General features: G+C 45.6%; 1 protein-coding gene across 1 annotated transcript in view; it reads left to right on the top strand.

Moving 5' to 3' along the window:
* The window catches only part of LOC134539674 (cytoplasmic dynein 2 heavy chain 1), a 446,052-nt gene that overhangs the window by 420,891 nt on the left and 8,131 nt on the right, over positions 1-17,030 (top strand). Inside the window, exon 78 of the mRNA XM_063381862.1 lies at positions 16,563-16,764. Coding sequence (XP_063237932.1) covers positions 16,563-16,764 — 202 coding nt within the window. The remainder of the gene's footprint in view (positions 1-16,562; positions 16,765-17,030) is intronic.

Below are 17,030 nucleotides of genomic sequence, written 5' to 3'. Positions count from 1 at the left end.
AGAACAGTTATATGGATCATATAGGAATCCTACAATATTAATTAATGAAAATTATTTTTTTCCATTTTAGAGGTTATCGTTAGAGACATGCATATTTCGCGATTGCGATAAAACGAATTTTTACGCGAATTTGAGTACATTTTTAAGAATAACGCGAATTTCTCACATTTTGGATAATAACGCGAAATCCTTGAATTTTCGGCGAACAGTCAGAACATTTTCCTCATTCGAACACGGCAATTCAATTTGTAAATACAGTAACAAACGTGAAACAACAAAAAACCAAAGATAACTACCCACACAGTGTATTTTATAACATGAAAAGTTGCTTTTATTTCTAAACATGTAACAATTTAAGCCTAGGCGTGTAAAAGTCCGAGTAATTACAGCAGGAGACAATCTAAAATGTACTAGGGAAAAACGTAAACTCACGAATATAGAAACGTAACGGAAATGTCGGAAATATTACGTGGCTGATCGTAACATTGTAAGTGCTGATACTGTATTTATGTCACAACTTAGCCGAAATACTGGTACGAGACATGAACTTCACAAGATAAAATGAGTGGAATCTTGGTAACTGTTTTATACGTATTATATAATTTCGGAAGTATTATACTGTTGACGCATATTTTTTAAACTAACCATTTATTTGTGGGGATCGTAAATTATTAATTATTGGTATCAAGACATCAAGATGAACGTAAACTTGAACATGTCACGGCAGCGAGTAAGCGGGTGCGTATACCAATAAACTGGTATTAGAACTGGACAAAACTGGTACACGGGAGGTGGAGCTTATATTTTTTTCCGCTAGGCTCGCTTCTATTGGCTGGCTGCTGATGGAAGGTCACGAGTCTGGGCGGAGCATTGAATGAGTTATACTGCGCATGCGCAGCTCAGAGAACAGACGCCGCACTGGGCCGCACTGTAACAACAGATGATCGAGTACAATGACCTTTCTCCGCGCAAGGCGCGCAATTGACGGTAAATTTTCATCAATTTGCGCCCCTTTTTTATTTATTTTTACTGTGTAATGTAGCCCGTTCTGAACGCGGCAGGATGCGACTGTATTTTAATTAACTTTAACGTATTTCTTACTTTTCCCTTTATTTACACTTTCCCCCTTTTTACACTTTTTTACTTTGTCCCCATGAAAAGTGCAAATAAGGGGTTTTGCTGTATTTTGATATTCGGCTCGCCTGGACAGTCGATTATCACGGTGTTTACAGCAGGTTGTTTCTCGAAGCGTTGTTCTCTTATATAGTCTTTAGCGTTGTTTGTCCATTGCGTCCATTTTTATTAACCAAATACCAAATTTAAAATGCAAACACGGTGACGATTCGTAACATTCTGTTGTGCGCAAGTTAAAGTTTAACGGGTCGAATTTTGTTACAGATAGTTTTCAACGTCTGTGAAATAAATTAAAGGTGTACAATTTAAAGGTCGGCTAAAACATTAGGCCTATTAAAATGCCTAAAGTGCCGGTAACTGCAAAACAGCGAGCCTCTGAATTTTCTCAACACGGACTTTATGCTAGTGATTCAACCACACTTTTTTGTCGTCACTGTAATGTCACCGTCTCTTGGGATAGGAAAGACTCATGTGAAAAACATGTAGGCAGTGAAAAACACAAGAAGCGTCTCTCTTCATTGCAAGGCTCATCTAGTGCGTCTGAACGCCAGTCGTCAATATCTTCAGCGTTTCAGACAGCAAAAAATAATGTCCAAAAAGACAAAAAGTTGGAATTTATAAAGGAAACAGCAGAGACCTTTATAAAGGCAAATATACCCCTTGAAAAGCTTGATGATCCTAATATCAGGGCATGGCTGAACAAATACATCGAAGGTGCTGGAGACATGCCACTTGCGAGAACAGTCCGTGAGAAATATGTAGGGGACATAGCCAAATGCAGAATTGAAGATGCCAAAACTGCATTAAAGGACAAAAAAATTGACATACTGTGCGACGAAACAACAGATAAAATGGGTAGGTGTGTATTTGTTGTTTTATTTAGAATTCTGAATCTTCAACAGGATAAACCAGAAATATTTGTTGCAGGAGTTCACTTTCTTGAAGCTGCTAATGCCACAAACTGTGTGAGGGCAATTTTAGATTCACTCAAAATGTACAATGTACAGTATGGTGATGTGCTCTCAGTAGTAACCGATGCTGCTCGTTATATGACCAAGGCTGTTAGTACTCTCGAAGTAATCCTTGGAGACCAGTTAACGCATGTCCAGTGCTGGGCACATAAGTTAAATCTAGTTGGCAATGTCTGGGTGAAAGAGTTGCCTGAGTTGAACAATGCTATGAGCAAAATAAAAAATGTGTTCAACAACACCAGGAAAAGAAGGCACCTGTATGCTAGCTTTCTTGAAGAAAAGCATGGAGAGAAACGTCCATTGTTCCCACTTCCTGTTGTTACTAGATGGAATTCCTGGTTCAACAGCGTTTTTTATGTAGCAGACTACATACATGACATTGTTGATTTCTGCAAAACAGATGAACTAAAGGCAACACAAAATTCAGGGGTTGAGTTTCTGTGTTCACTCACAGAAAATGACATTTCTCTCATTCTTTGTCAAGCTGTCTTTGTGAAAGAGCATGCCAAGAGCCTTGTAGAGCTAATACAGAAACTTGAAGGTTCTTTGTATCCAACTGCCCATTCACTATATGGGGACTTGCAAGGTATAAAAAAAAAATTTGAAAACATCACTCGTGGCATTTATTTTGAGGCAACCAGTAGAGCTTTGTCTAACATGCCCCCCGCTAAAGCTGCTGAAGCTAAAGTGTCCATCACAAGAACAGCAACACAAGCCCTTTCCAAACTGAACTCTCTCATGACAACTGACCCAAGTAGAAAGAGATTTGAAGCAATTCAAATTTTTAGTCAGGAAAGTTTGTTGCTTGCTAAATTAAACCCAGAAATGGTGCAGAAACTGAAAACTGTCCATAGTCTCTACTCCATAAGCACTAAAGAATTAACAGCTGGTTTTGGTCAGCTTCAGGACATTGTTACAAAACAAATGGAAACAGACAATTCAGTGGACGTAGTGAAGTCATTGAATGTAGTAAAGCTGTCACAGCCATTGTTTGCTTCCAGCTGCCTTGAAGCCATCTGGATGCCTTCTGCAAACGTTGACTGTGAACGATTTTTGTCCTCATATAACACAGTCTTAACAGACCGCAGGACAAATTTAAGTGAGGCTAATTTGTGTATCATGGCTACTTTTGCTTTCGAGAGCTAAAGTTTGAGGATTTTGTTCCATGTGTTTATGTCACTATTTTAGAGACTTCATATTTATTCTTGCTGGTTTTGGTACTAAAATATTTTCAATTACTGTATGTAAAAAGTGATGTGTAAATTCGATTGTAAATTACTGCTGCTAGTGCAACTGTACAATGCAAGAATGTGTCCAAAATTTCAAGGTATGCTTAGCTTAATTTTTTTAATTTATAGTGCTAAAACTATTTAAAAAATAACACCGCTTTTGATGTATGATAACACCACTTTTAAGGGTAAATAACAACGAATTTTGCTATAAAATAAACCCCAAAACTGCATGTCTCTAGTTATCGTCAATAATAATTATTGTAGTTTATGCTTAATGCATAAAGGTATTTTATTAAAAAAAATAGATAATTTTTTAATTTGACTACAGAAATTAATAATGGGAAATATTTAAGTTTTAAAGGCTTTTTTGCGAGTAACCTAGTCATGTATGGGCTTTTTTTTTATAAAACCACAAAACACCGAAATCCTTAATTTTTAAAACGAAATTAACAAAAATATACCAAAACCATATTTTCCTGTCCCTACTCATTTGTAAGACCTCACCTCAGCATCGAGTTTGATCTTGCAAACATGATAAACTTTCTCTAAGTTCCCCTCTCTTTAAATTTACAACTGTTCCTGGAGATACATAACTGTGCATACACATGTTAGATTTTGTTTTAAAATATTTTTTACTGCTCATGTATTAGTTCGTTAAGTTTTATGTGTGTGGTAAAAAACTTTTTGTTTTACATAGGGATTCGTGTATTTCTTTGGGCTTATAGTCAAACGTCATTAATGCAAACCTGATGAAACCAAAATTTCTATTACTAATATTCACAGTAAATAAATTATCTAAATGATATGGATGAATATTCAATATCACTTAAGTATAAGATATAAAAGCACATATATAATTACATATTTGTACTATGTATCTTTTTTTTGTGTGTAACTTTTTTTCAACTTGTAAAAAGTTTGTTGCAAAAATTCACTCTCATCATTTTTAATAACGTTCCTAAAGTACAACTTCAAAAAAGTACTTAAAATATGTTTTTAAGTACCTTAATTATTATTTAAAGGAATGTGCCGGTCGAATCCTCGAATCCCACCGAATCTCTAGTATTTGAAAGATTCGAAATTCGAGGGAAAAGATTCGGGATTCGAGGAAAAATATTGATGTAAATGTAGTACTTTAAAAACTTAAATGCTTACAATTTACTTGGCCTATTTACGTTTTCCTTGGAACACATCCTATTGAGGTACAATAGAACCTCTTTAATACGTGATGGTCGGAACCGAGATAATCACGGATTACCGAATTTCACGGACTAGCGATTAAAAGCCCGGAAGGTCTTGTCAAGCTTCTCAGACACCGGCGTGCAGCTGGGTTAAGGCCAAGGTCATGTGATGTAACATCTCCCGAGGCTTACTGCGCCTTGGCAGCAGATGGATAAAAAATAGTAAACTCCCCATTATTCATGTTAATTGGGACCCGTCGATGCCCGGATTATTGAAATCCTGTAAAAAAAAATTAATAAAACAGAATAATCCATTCACTGTAAGGGCCGACCCTCTTCGAATTAGTGTCTCGGCTTAAAAAAATACAGCACTGCCTAGCCATGGTCATTTACAACAGCTGAAGAGAGAAAGATAAGATCGTGCTGACCTTGCACACATAAATTTAAGGGTAGGCCCCCCCCTCTCCATCCCCCCCCCCCCCGGGCCCCGTACAGCTGAATGCCAGCCAGACACGTCACTCGCCAGGCGCCTGCCGTGCGTTGGCAGGTGGAAACAACAAAGGGAGATGGGAAGCAGAAGTCAGGACATCCCCCTCAAGTTTAAAGAGTGACAAATATGACAGCTGAAAGGGGGGCGACACGAAGGGTCGGTACAAACAGCCGTTGCCAGTGTTTGCCGGCCCCCGGCTGGCATGACGTTAATTTTAAGCGCTGACAATTTTTACTTCTCTTTTTTTTCTGCTCTTTTAAATCGTCCCGGATTATCCGATTCCCGAATTAGCGCATCACGGATTAAAGAGGTTCTACTGTATTGTACTTTTAATTCGTTATTATATATAAAAATTATGAAGCATGTACTGATTTGGGTAACTTACTTTATATTCATGAACATGGATGCATTGACGCTACATTGGCATTAAATAAGGCATAAATCACAGATGTATTCTCAGAATATGCTAAAAAATAAAATAAAGCACATTTAGGATCTAGACTAGTAATATGAATCTTGTTTTTTTTAATAACTTTACCGAGAAATCTGTTACTTAGTAATACAACAATAATGCCGACTTTCATCACAAGTTACGGTCGCACATGTAGTAATAACAATGAAATAATGAATGACAAAATTAAATACATTATACAATAATTATTTTAATCACAATTCAATTTTAAATATTCTGATACACGTTCTATTTATGAATTTTTTAAGACCAAGTTTGGTTTGTGTAGACTACCAATGTTAAAATATGTATTATTTGAGAATTCCATGGTGGCCAACCAATGAATTTGTTAGTTAATTATTTTGACATTTTGAGGAACACAAAAAATAACTAATATTAATATAAAGAATTTTAATGGGTAAACTAGAGAAAAACCCCATCACTTTTAACTTTGGACATATTAATCACTATGCTTTAGTGAGGCTTAATTTTAAAAGACGCACAACAATATTTCTTATGGCCTAAAACCATTGAAGCAAAGATTGCGCCTTTCAATTTCCATTAAATATTTCAGGAAAGCGTTTATCTTCATTTGGGACTTTAAACTGACATGGTCGGGAGTATGGTAAATGAGGCGTACGAGTTTATTGGGCGCCACCGTGTCAAGGGGCACGGACCCGGCGGAGACTCTCGCCTCAGGGCGTGACGTCGCCCGTGTGAGGACGTGACTCGACCCCCTTGCTGCAGTTCTCGGCGACACCTGAACCTGGCCCGATCTCAGCGCCGGGCACGCTCTGATGATTAGATGGGTGGGTTCTTAGGGCGCCCCACACGCCAGACGTCGAGGAGGCAAACACGTGATCCGGCACTCAGACAACACGCACGTGGTAGCACTGAGCTGACTGTCACGGGCGCACGCGCACAGATTGTCCACACGTTTAGTTGCAAATTCACCTCTACAAGGTAACTCATACTCGAATAAACACTCCGCGGTACGTCGCTCCCTCTCACCGCGATGACGAAGAAGAACTTTCGGGAAAAACATGGCCGCCGGGTAGCCTTAACAAAAGCCTCTCGCGCCATCTTTTCCAGGTCCGTGGCACTCTATCCCCCCACTACACACGCGGCGGGAGGTTTGAATGCCGTGGCTGGAGGGGAAGGTGGGAGGGTACTGGCGTATTGGGCTCGGAGGCTCGGACGATGTCAATTGACCCCCCCGAAAGTAGCCCGATATGACAGTACAGCGATGGGAGCAGCTGGGTGGCGTGGTCCGCTGTGTGCACACCTGTGGCGGGGGGATCGCTCCGTCCGTCAGCGCCTCCAACTCGTATGGCTTCTGTCATGCAGCATTTCGCTGGGCCTGCCGCCTTGCGCGGCCGCAAATGGTATCCATGTGCAGCCCCCCTCGCCGCTGCCTCCTGTCCATTGGGGCTGTCACCCCCCTCCTCTTCATTTGCTGGTTCCTCTACGGTTACATGGAACGTGGCGTTCTCCAGGGAATAGTGTAGAGGCCATTTAGGCCCTGTAAGCGGCGGACTCTCGGGTCGGTCTTCGGCGTCCTCGAGGTACCAGATGAGCGGTGAGGGGGTGGAACGCTGTTCGGCACTGCCGGTTCGTTCTCCCGCAGCGAATCCACGGAAGGACTCATCTGTGTCCGACTCGGGGAACAGCTGCCTCGCACACTCCGGGTGACCCGTGTGTAGGATGGAGGTTATGGCAGTAGCGTCGGGGAACCCGTGGAAGTCTGACGTATCTGGACTCGCAGGCGTGGGAGTGTCATGCCCCCCGGCCGCTTGCTCTGTATCGGGGGCTGGGTCCTGCGTTCCTGGCTCAGATCTCTGAGCCTCTATGTCCGTCTCCTCCTCACGTGCGAGTCTCACTGCGTCCCTGTGGTACTTCACTATCCGCCCCGTGGGTAACTTCAACAACACGGCCGTGGTACCTAGAGTACGTACTACCGGTAAGGGACCTACCCACTTCGCCGCCAGCCCGGCGCAGTACTTTCGTCCACTGGCCGAAAGGGGGTGCAGCCTGGCGTAGACGAGCTGCCCGGGTGTCATTGCCGGGGGCGGTGATGATGTCACGGGTGTAATACGGGCCTGATACTCCGCCTGTCGGTGCCGGGCCACGTCACGGGTGGCAGCTATCCGTGCCGCCCGGGCCTCAGGCGTTTGCCCCTCCTCTTCCGCACCTAGCGCCTGAACTCGGTACTGCCCCGGTAAGGACTGGTTCCGCCCCTGTACCAACGTTGCGGGTGCTTCCCCGGTGGCCTCGTTTTCCCTACGTCTCAGACAGTACAGGATTTCGGGGAGGTGTACGTCCCAGGTTGTGTGGTCGTCCGTGAGTCGCAGGCGCAACTGGCCCTTTACTTCCTGGTTCCGTCTTTCCGTCGGGTTCGCCCTTGGGTGGTAGATGGGTGTGGTATGGGCCATGACCCGCCATTTAGTACAAAATTCCGCCCATTTCCTGCCCGCAAACTGGGTGGCGTTATCGGATAGAAGTACTTGGGGGTAGCCCCATCGAGGGAAGAACTCCGTCTCCAGCGCCCGAGCGATCGTGCCGGCACGACAATTGGCTAAGGGAAATGCCTCAATCCACCGCGTGAAGCAGTCTGTCACAACCAGGAGGAACCTCTTTCCCCATGCAGTGCGAGGGTAGGGGCCCATCAGGTCCAGAGCCACGGTATGGAAGGGCTCTGTGGGTCGCCTGGGCACCTGTTGCTCCCGCCCGTCCGGCCTCCTCGTTTTGTGTCGCTGGCAGTGCCGGCAGTTTCGTACACTGTTCCTCACGTGTTTGTTGATGCCCGGCCAATAAAACCATTCCCTGATGGCCCGTGTGGTCTGGTCCGTCCCCGGATGGCCTGCCAGCTTGTTAGTGTGCAGCATGTTGAAGATGTCCTGGCGTGTGTCCACTGGTGCGAATGTCCGCCATTCCGTTTGGGGTTGTTGTGGCCCCACCGGGCATGCCTGGAGGCAGCCATCTACCACTCGGTACCCCTCCAGTGTCATCGCACCACACCGCTGGATGAGCTCCTGAGTGTGCCCGTCCGTCGCCTGTTTGGCTCGTACGAAGGCGTCCAGATCGTCCAGTTCTGCCCCTGGGGGGAGTGTCGGGGGTGTGTTCGGGATAATCGCACTTAGGCATGCGCCAGTATTCCCGCGGGACTCGTACGTCTGCTCGCGTGTCGGTGGCAGCAGCTCCTCCCACTCGGCGTCATCTCGCGCATATACCGTACGGTCCGGGTTGCGTGACAACTCATCTGCTAGCTCATTTTGCTTTCCTGCCACGTGCTCTACGGTGAAGTCCAGCGCCTGCAGTAGCATGGCCTACCGCGTCAGTTTGGACCGGCGGCCCTGCATGGTTGCAAGCCATTTGAGACACTGGCTGTCCGTGCGCAGGGTGAATTGCTGTCCTTTCAAGTGCGGCCGGTAACGCCTTAATGCCCACACTACCCCGAGACACTCGCGCTCATTCACGCTGTACCTGCGCTCTAAGTCCCCAAACTTGGCACTAGCGTATTCGATTATCCGCGGCTCCCCTCCAGCGCCGGCCTGGAGCAAGATGGCTCCTATGCCCTCCTGGCTTGCATCCGTCTAGACAATGAGAGGTTTCTGGGGGTCAAGCCTGGCCAGTAGATGACATTGACTGAACCGGCGCTTCAGCTCGTCGAATGCGGTTTGCATAGCAGGCGTCCATTTGTACGGTTTTTTTGGGGACAGTTGAGCTGTCAGGGGGGCTGTCACTGCGGAGAATTCGGGGATGAAGGCCCGCAGCCAGTTGGCCAGCCCAATGAACCGCTGGAGCTTCTTGCGGGTGTTTGGGACAGGTCGAGTGAGTATGACGTCCAGCTGTTCTGGCGTGGGTCGGTTCCCCTCTGCATTTACCACGAGCCCCAGGAAGTTCAGTTCGGTCGTGCCCAGATGACATTTGGCCCTGTTACAGGTCAGCCCATGTGCTGCAAGGCGCTCCAGTATGAGTGCGAGGTGGTGTGCATGCTCCTCCCAGTTTTGGGACCAAATTATGATGTCATCGAGATATGCTGCAGCAAACTGACCGGAGTAGTCGTCCAACACGCGCGTCATAATGTGCTGAAAAGTGGCTGGGGCGTCCTGCAGCTCGAAGGGCATGGCTCTAAACTGGAAGCGGCGTCCGTCAGGAATGGTAAAAGCAGTTTTCTGGCGGTCTTCCGGCTTTATGGGAACCTGCCAGTACCCAGATTTCAAGTCGAGTGATGAGAAAATTTTCGCGCTCCCTAGGCCGGCGAGTGTATCGGCAATATTCAGTAAGGGAGGGGGAGAGTTAATCGTCACCTTGTTGATCGGCTTGAAATTGACACAAAAGCGGGCCGTACCGTCTTTCTTCTCCGCCAACACGATCTGAAAATTGTATGGGCTCTCGCTGGGCTCGATGATACCATCTCTCAGCATCTCGTTGACCTGCGCTAGGATGGTCTGCTTGCCCGCGTACCCATAACTGCCAGGTGGGATATACATTGGCTCGTGGGGGTGAGTAGGAATTGCATGTTCCGCAACTGATGTACGCTTAAGGGGGTCGGCGTTCGCGAACACGGAGCTCTGTTGATCCAGTACACTCTGGATAGTGGCCTGCAGTCCGGGAGGGACCCCGTGCTTGAAATCGTTGAGACTGACCTTGCTGGGTGATGGTGGTGTTGGATGTCCGAAGCCTTAGACCGTGCGGCGCCTACGGGTGCCTACGCACACCAGCCCACCACGCACCCCGATATGCGCATCTTGCTCGCAGAGCCATGGCTGGCCCAGGATGACGTCGTCTCGTAGCTCCGTGACCACCAGTGCGGTTGTGGACGATCTTTGGTCGCGTACGTCGATGCACAGCGTCGCGACGCCCTGCGTCTGACAGGCATCTCCGACAGTGGCCAGCTGAAGTTGTCCCGGTTGGTGCTCGCACTGCGTCTCCGCAACCAGATGGGCAGCAACACAGTTATGACTGGCTGCGGTGTCGATCAGTGCGAGTACCTCTCGCCCGTTGACTCTTACGGGGATGCGCAGAAGTCTGCCTTCCGCTGCGCTGACGTGACCCAGTAGTGGCCCGGCCAGCGTCTGTGCGGCATCCACAGTTGTGACAGCGGGAGGTGAGGGTACTGGAATTACTGCGTCACCTCCCCTTGGCCGTTTCCCGGCCGCTGGTACGTCCTGTCACTGGGCCGGAATGCGTTGCGCACGGGACAGTTTACGTGCCAGTGGAGCGTGCCTTTAGGACATTGTGACACTGTGGTGGTGGGCCTTCGCCTATGGCGCGTCGGCGCCAGGCCGGCGGCAACTGGTCACCTGGCCCCCCGGTGTCGCGGCGACCCCCGTCGCGGGGTGCGGGGTAGGACACTAATGCCTGAGTGCTGGTGTCTGCTGGTGTCGCTCGTGTAGGTGCCGGGGTGAAGTTCCTGGGTGGTCGCATCGACTTCAGGTCCTGTTCTATCGCCCGAGCAAGTTGCACGAAGCGCTCTGCGGAGTAGTGGGTTGCTTGCCGTAGGTGCGCGCGTAGCTCTGGGCGCATGAGTTCCACGACATGCCCTAGTGCGTCCTCCGGCGCGTGCGTCGGGAGGAGCCGTCTGTACATGCGGATCTTCTTTACCACGAATGCCTCGACCGTCTCATTGGCCCCTTGTTCTAGGCAGAACAGTTCAGTACGTGCCTTCATCTCCGATCTGGCATCCGCGAACCTGGCCTCGAACCGTCTCTTAAACTCCTCCCATGGCATGTCGATCTCGCTCGTGATGGTCCACCAGGTTTTGGCGTCAGCCCGCAGGGCGTTGCCCGTACGCGCGGCCCACTCTATCTCCGGGACGCCATAACGGCTCAGACTGCTCTGACATGCGCGGATGAACTGCCTCGGGTCGTCACTGGTGAGGCCGGCGAACTCTGGGAGCTCCACGTGCTTCACCGGGATGGGGTACCCCCGGTTCAGCAGACTGTACTGCCCCTGGGGAGCTGTCCCGCGTGACACGAGCCCGGCGTCCTGGCACGCCCTGCAGATGTACCACGTGTCCTGGAGACTCGCCAACTCGGCCGCGACGAGGCACTTTGCATGTCTGAATGCTCTACATTGCCTACACCATAGTCCGTCACACCCCCCGTTAGTGCACTTGAGGAAGTCTGGCACGGCCGCCTTGGCCCCGTGGGTGCACTCATCGGCCCGCGGTTCTAAACACGTACATGTGTCTGCCCATGTTACCCCCGGTACTGCGCCTACATATCTGGGCCGCGCACACTTTACACAACACATCTCGTTCAGGCTGTACAACATTTCCAACTTTACCGCGCTTGCGCTATTGTCCGCCATGGTGGTGTGTGGTAGTAAGGCCGGTGGACTCGACTCGCTCCTCCCCGCTACGCGACCCGTACGGCGGTCTAACCCACACACTCCACCCGCGAGTTTACAGCAGTCCCTCTGCTCTCGCTGTGCCGAATTCCTGGAAGCAAGCTCCCGGCGAGTTGAGAAGTGGAAGGTCGCGATGAGTTCCCGTTAGTCACTCTGCGCGAAAATTAGTTCCGCGCTAATTTTAGACCCCACGCTCCGCGCAGTAACGGTACATTCGAGCGCGAACTTTAGTTCCTCTCGCTCCGCGCAACAACCGCACAACTCCCGGACTCACGCACAACACAGGTCCCGGTGATTCTGGCAGCTTTTTGTCACGCCCCACCTCTTGGGCGCCAATTTGACATGGTCGGGAGTATGGTAAATGAGGCGTACGAGTTTATTGGGCGCCACCGTGTCAAGGGGCACGGACCCGGCGGAGACTCTCGCCTCAGGGCGTGACGTCGCCCGTGTGAGGACGTGACTCGACCCCCTTGCTGCAGTTCTCGGCGACACCTGAACCTGGCCCGATCTCAGCGCCGGGCACGCTCTGATGATTAGATGGGTGGGTTCTTAGGGCGCCCCACACGCCAGACGTCGAGGAGGCAAACACGTGATCCGGCACTCAGACAACACGCACGTGGTAGCACTGAGCTGACTGTCACGGGCGCGCGCGCACAGATTGTCCACACGTTTAGTTACAAATTCACCTCTACAAGGTAACTCATACTCGAATAAACACTCCGCGGTATGTCGCTCCCTCTCACCGCGATGACGAAGAAGAACAGTCGGGAAAAACATGGCCGCCGGGTAGCCTCAACAAAAGCCTCTCGCGCCATCTTTTCCAGGTCCGTGGCACTCTATCCCCCCACTACACACGCGGTTGGAGGTTTGAATGCCGTGGCTGGAGGGGAAGGTGGGAGGGTACTGGCGTATCGGGTTCGGAGGCTCGGACAATGTCAAAACAAATGTCAAGTTGGTAACTACAAAATTTTTGTTCCGCCGGATGTTGAATTTCGTTTTCGGATTTCCGTGGATACATGAATCACTGTACTCACAGATAATGCCTGAATGCCTTAAATCCACCAAGTCGGATTCTACAGCAATTGATGAAGTGACCAGATTCTTACGTGATCCTACAGTTAACCCAGAAATAAATATCCTCGAATACTGGAAAACTCAGTCTGCGTGTTCACCCAGGCTATATAAACTGTCCAAAAAATATTTGTGTTGAACATCTGCGACAGTGTTCTCTGAACGTTTGTTCAGCACTGCAGGAAACATATGTGACCAAAAACAGAATCGTCTTGATCCAGACCATGTCAAAAACCTTGTTTTTTTTTAAATAAAAATTTAAAGGGTTAAATAATTCTGCATAATGTTTAATTTTTTCTCTTAACTTATAAATTATTTTATAACTAACCCTTGACATCTGGATTTAGATTCGAGGGGTGGATTCGAGGTACTGTTTGGGATTCGAATTCAAGATTCGGATTGGGGAAAAATGGGATTCGACCCATCACTAATTATTTACGAAATATTTTTCACTACCTATCATAAACTGATATAATTGATGAGTTGAATAATAGTGTTTAAATGTTGCTGGTCAGCAAAAGCTAAATAATCATACTTAAAATTTTTATATACTAACACCACCAACGTATATTCAATTCCTCGCAAAACTTCATTGGCCAAAATTAACACACAAGAATTCAATTGTGAACCAATTTCGCACAGTTTGTGTGCACAATCATATTCATAGCCCGCTATGCACTCGCTAACTTTTTCAATTGTGAACTAAGCCTAACTAGGTGCGTCCTGGGACCTCAGTCCTAAGAGGCTACAAATCTGCGTCAAAATAAACACAGTAAACACATGATATGTTTTGGGAGAACACAAGAGTGATGGAAAGTCCTGGCAACCATGTAATTAAATCACAAAAGAAGTAAGGCAGTATCTAACTGTACACAAGTGAACATCAGTGATAAATAACAGTATGATAAACTGCCCAATAGGCAAATGATCCTGCCAAGTAGTGATGTAAAAATCATGTTTCAGACCAGGTACAAAGATGCGTGAGTTCATACACATGAGAATTTATGCCACACAAAGAATAACATTGACAGTTACAATAAACATTATAGCTATAAGCCAAGGCGAATGTAAAGTTAAAAATAGCAAACAAGAAAATATCAAGCAGTAAACCCTTAAAGATTCATAACAATAAATATGCATCGAAACATCACAAGATTAAAAGATTTACAGTGAAATACAAAAAGGTAATAACTAGGGACAAGATTTTAAGTTTTTATTTTTAAGGAAATTTCGTTTTCAAAACAGGAGATTTCGGTGTTATTGTTTTCATTTTTATAAATAGATTTTATTCGTAAAGTTAGTTTGTTTTCCATCAAATAATATACTCAGATATTTCTTAATTCGAATGTCACCAAAATAGTGCCATTTTGACTAATTTATAGTGAAACTTTGCAGTAAGTGATTGTAGATGTCAGAAATGAAAAAAAAAATAGAAATAAAAAGGTTATTGATAAGAGATGCAAGCTCAGACAGGGTAAAATTAATTTTTTACATAATATTTAGATTCATTAGGAAAATATTATTGTCACTGTTAAAAATATATATTTGTTTTTGTTATCAATTAACTACAGAACATTAAAAATTTACACTAGTCAAAATTATTGATTGGAAACATTTAATTTTTATTTATTACTAGTAGAGCCTCGCAGTGTAACCCACATTAAATTTAAATTATATTAGATCTACATATTCCCCTATAACCTTCCACAACAAATGGTCTATTAAACAATTAAATGTCTATTTTTATTACAAAGTAACTATTGTTTTCGAGCTTCTCTGTACACAATGTCCATGGGAGAAACATTATTTTGATAAATCAATGCCATCCAAAGAGAATCTTTGTCCCTGAGACGTATGTATTAAAGATCAGTGTAAATGAAGTTTTTATGGGAAACTGGAGCCATTTGAAACATATCGGTAAGTCCGTGGGGATCATTGGACTCCTCGAGATGTGCGCCAACTGGCCGGTTGCTGGGCAGTCAGGATGGTTCAGTTGTCTTTCAAGTCTTTTATTAGTAGCCTTGTGCCATTCATGCACTTATTAGGTGGGTTTAGATTTCTTAAAAGCATGATAGGCATACCGATTTTTAATAATAGGTAAGGTGGCAGGCCAGATGGGTTCAGTGAATTTTAAAATTGTCGTGGATAGTGGACTACATCCTTGACACTTCAAACTGTGGTTGACTTCATTGACAGTGTCATTCCTAGGCGACACTATTGCCCTTGAATACATTCTCTATCGAGTAGTTTTTCAAGATCAGGATACACTGCATCTGTAAGATGCTGCAGGATGCGAACTATTTTACCAAGTGTCTCCTTTAGTACGATTTCAGCACCATTAGTGTTCAAGATTGGAGAAGAAAATACTTCTCCCAGGTTGAGTGAGAAATCATTATCCGGATTTCTACTAAGATGAGCTCTCATGTTTGTTTGCAAATTTATTCTTTCAATGAGACTCCATACGCAAGATGATTTTAAGCAAGCTTTAATGGTGGCTGCACGTGTCCCTTTTGTGTCTGCCGAAAATCACCAGCAACAACAAAATAATTCGACCCATGATGGCATCAACGTTTTTGAGGTCCTTTAACATTCAGTCAACAGCTTCAATAAGGGCTCTATGACTCATGGCACATTCGTCCCATATTGTCAATGATGTGTCCTATAACAATTTGCCTAGGGGCCCACGTTCAGTGCTGGTCTCCCTAGCACGAGCTCGCGAAATGTAATCTCTGTAACTCACGAGAGACAGCGTATTTTCAGAAGACTTTCATTCACCGTAACCTTGCTGCTATCATCTGAAATGTCTGAAATGCCATTTGTGAGAGTTGCGATTTTCTTTCAACCATGTTATTGTTATCATACAGTTACAGTAAAATATATATTTACACAAAACATGACACAACACTTTAAAGAAAACTTTGCACAAAACTTCATTAAGATAAAATTTAGAAAGTAACCTAAATGAATTTTCAAATTAAAACAATGTCTATGTCATAGATGTATTCACCCAAGCACTCCACACTGATTAAACTATTACTGGAGATATTCATAGATAATACTTGAAAATCTTATCTTGTAAAATTTCTTTGACTTGTCACATGTAAACAGTCTCTGTGGCTGGAATATTAAACTTGGATATATATAGTATCGCATACTTCTGTGTTAAGATAATAAAGTTCAATATTTTTGCTACACATTTTATTTCCTTAATTTGCTGTACATTATATTTCTTTATTTCAAAATGTTCAAGCAGCGCATGCCAATAAGTCAACCAGACCGCTAGTTTTTTTTGACTTTCTATTACAGTTATTGTGATTTCTTACTCAAAACACATCTTTATCAGAATTAAAAAAAGAAGCCTATAGAACTCAGGGATAATGTACCTAGCTTCCTATTAGTGAAAGAATTGTCAGAATAGGATCAGTAGTTTTAGAGATTACCCCCAACATCCAAACTTATGAACAAACTGTACCTCTTTATAATATTAGTATAGAAGTATAGATTTGATGGCAGTTTAGAATGCAAATGTTTGTACACTTGAATATGAAACTTGTCATCGGACACATTCTAAAGAGCCAGAAGCTGATGATAAATACGTAGGAGAACATCCGAACAAGTTGTGCACGGCCTCAAGAGGAGATGACACTGACTGTGTCGCATGACTGTTGGTCCGACCAGGGGCCTGGGAGTGGTGCTGGACGAGCTGGTCCTGCTGAGCAGCTGGTCGAAGAACGGCCTGCCCGGCGCGCACCTGCCGGTCGTGTTGTCGCACCTGCAGCTGGAGGGCGCCTCGCTGGATGGGCCGCGCCTCGTGCCGAACACGGCCGGCTCGCCGAGCGTGGGCGCGGCCCCGCCCTGCACCGTCGCCTGGATGCCCCGCGTGAGTTCACCAACTAACACATCATAGCGTAGTTTATAATGTTTTGTATTATCACGCTTGTAAATTTATTTGTAAATACAAATTGCCACTTTTTTTTTTACGTTAAACTACATAAAAAAACCGTTCACACACATTTGGTAGTAAAAATTAGTACGATAATTGTAATGTGAAATTGATAAATAAATTAATATCACATACCTTTTGATCACTATCGCTACCGCTGACCAAAGTTGATACGGGGCTGACCAGGAGAATGGGGTTCGAGT

The sequence above is a fragment of the Bacillus rossius genome, chromosome 15 (assembly GCF_032445375.1).
Source record: "Bacillus rossius redtenbacheri isolate Brsri chromosome 15, Brsri_v3, whole genome shotgun sequence".
NCBI classification, from domain to species: domain Eukaryota; kingdom Metazoa; phylum Arthropoda; class Insecta; order Phasmatodea; family Bacillidae; genus Bacillus; species Bacillus rossius.
Note: the sequence above shows the minus strand (reverse complement) of the source record. Positions and strands in the feature narration are given on the sequence as shown.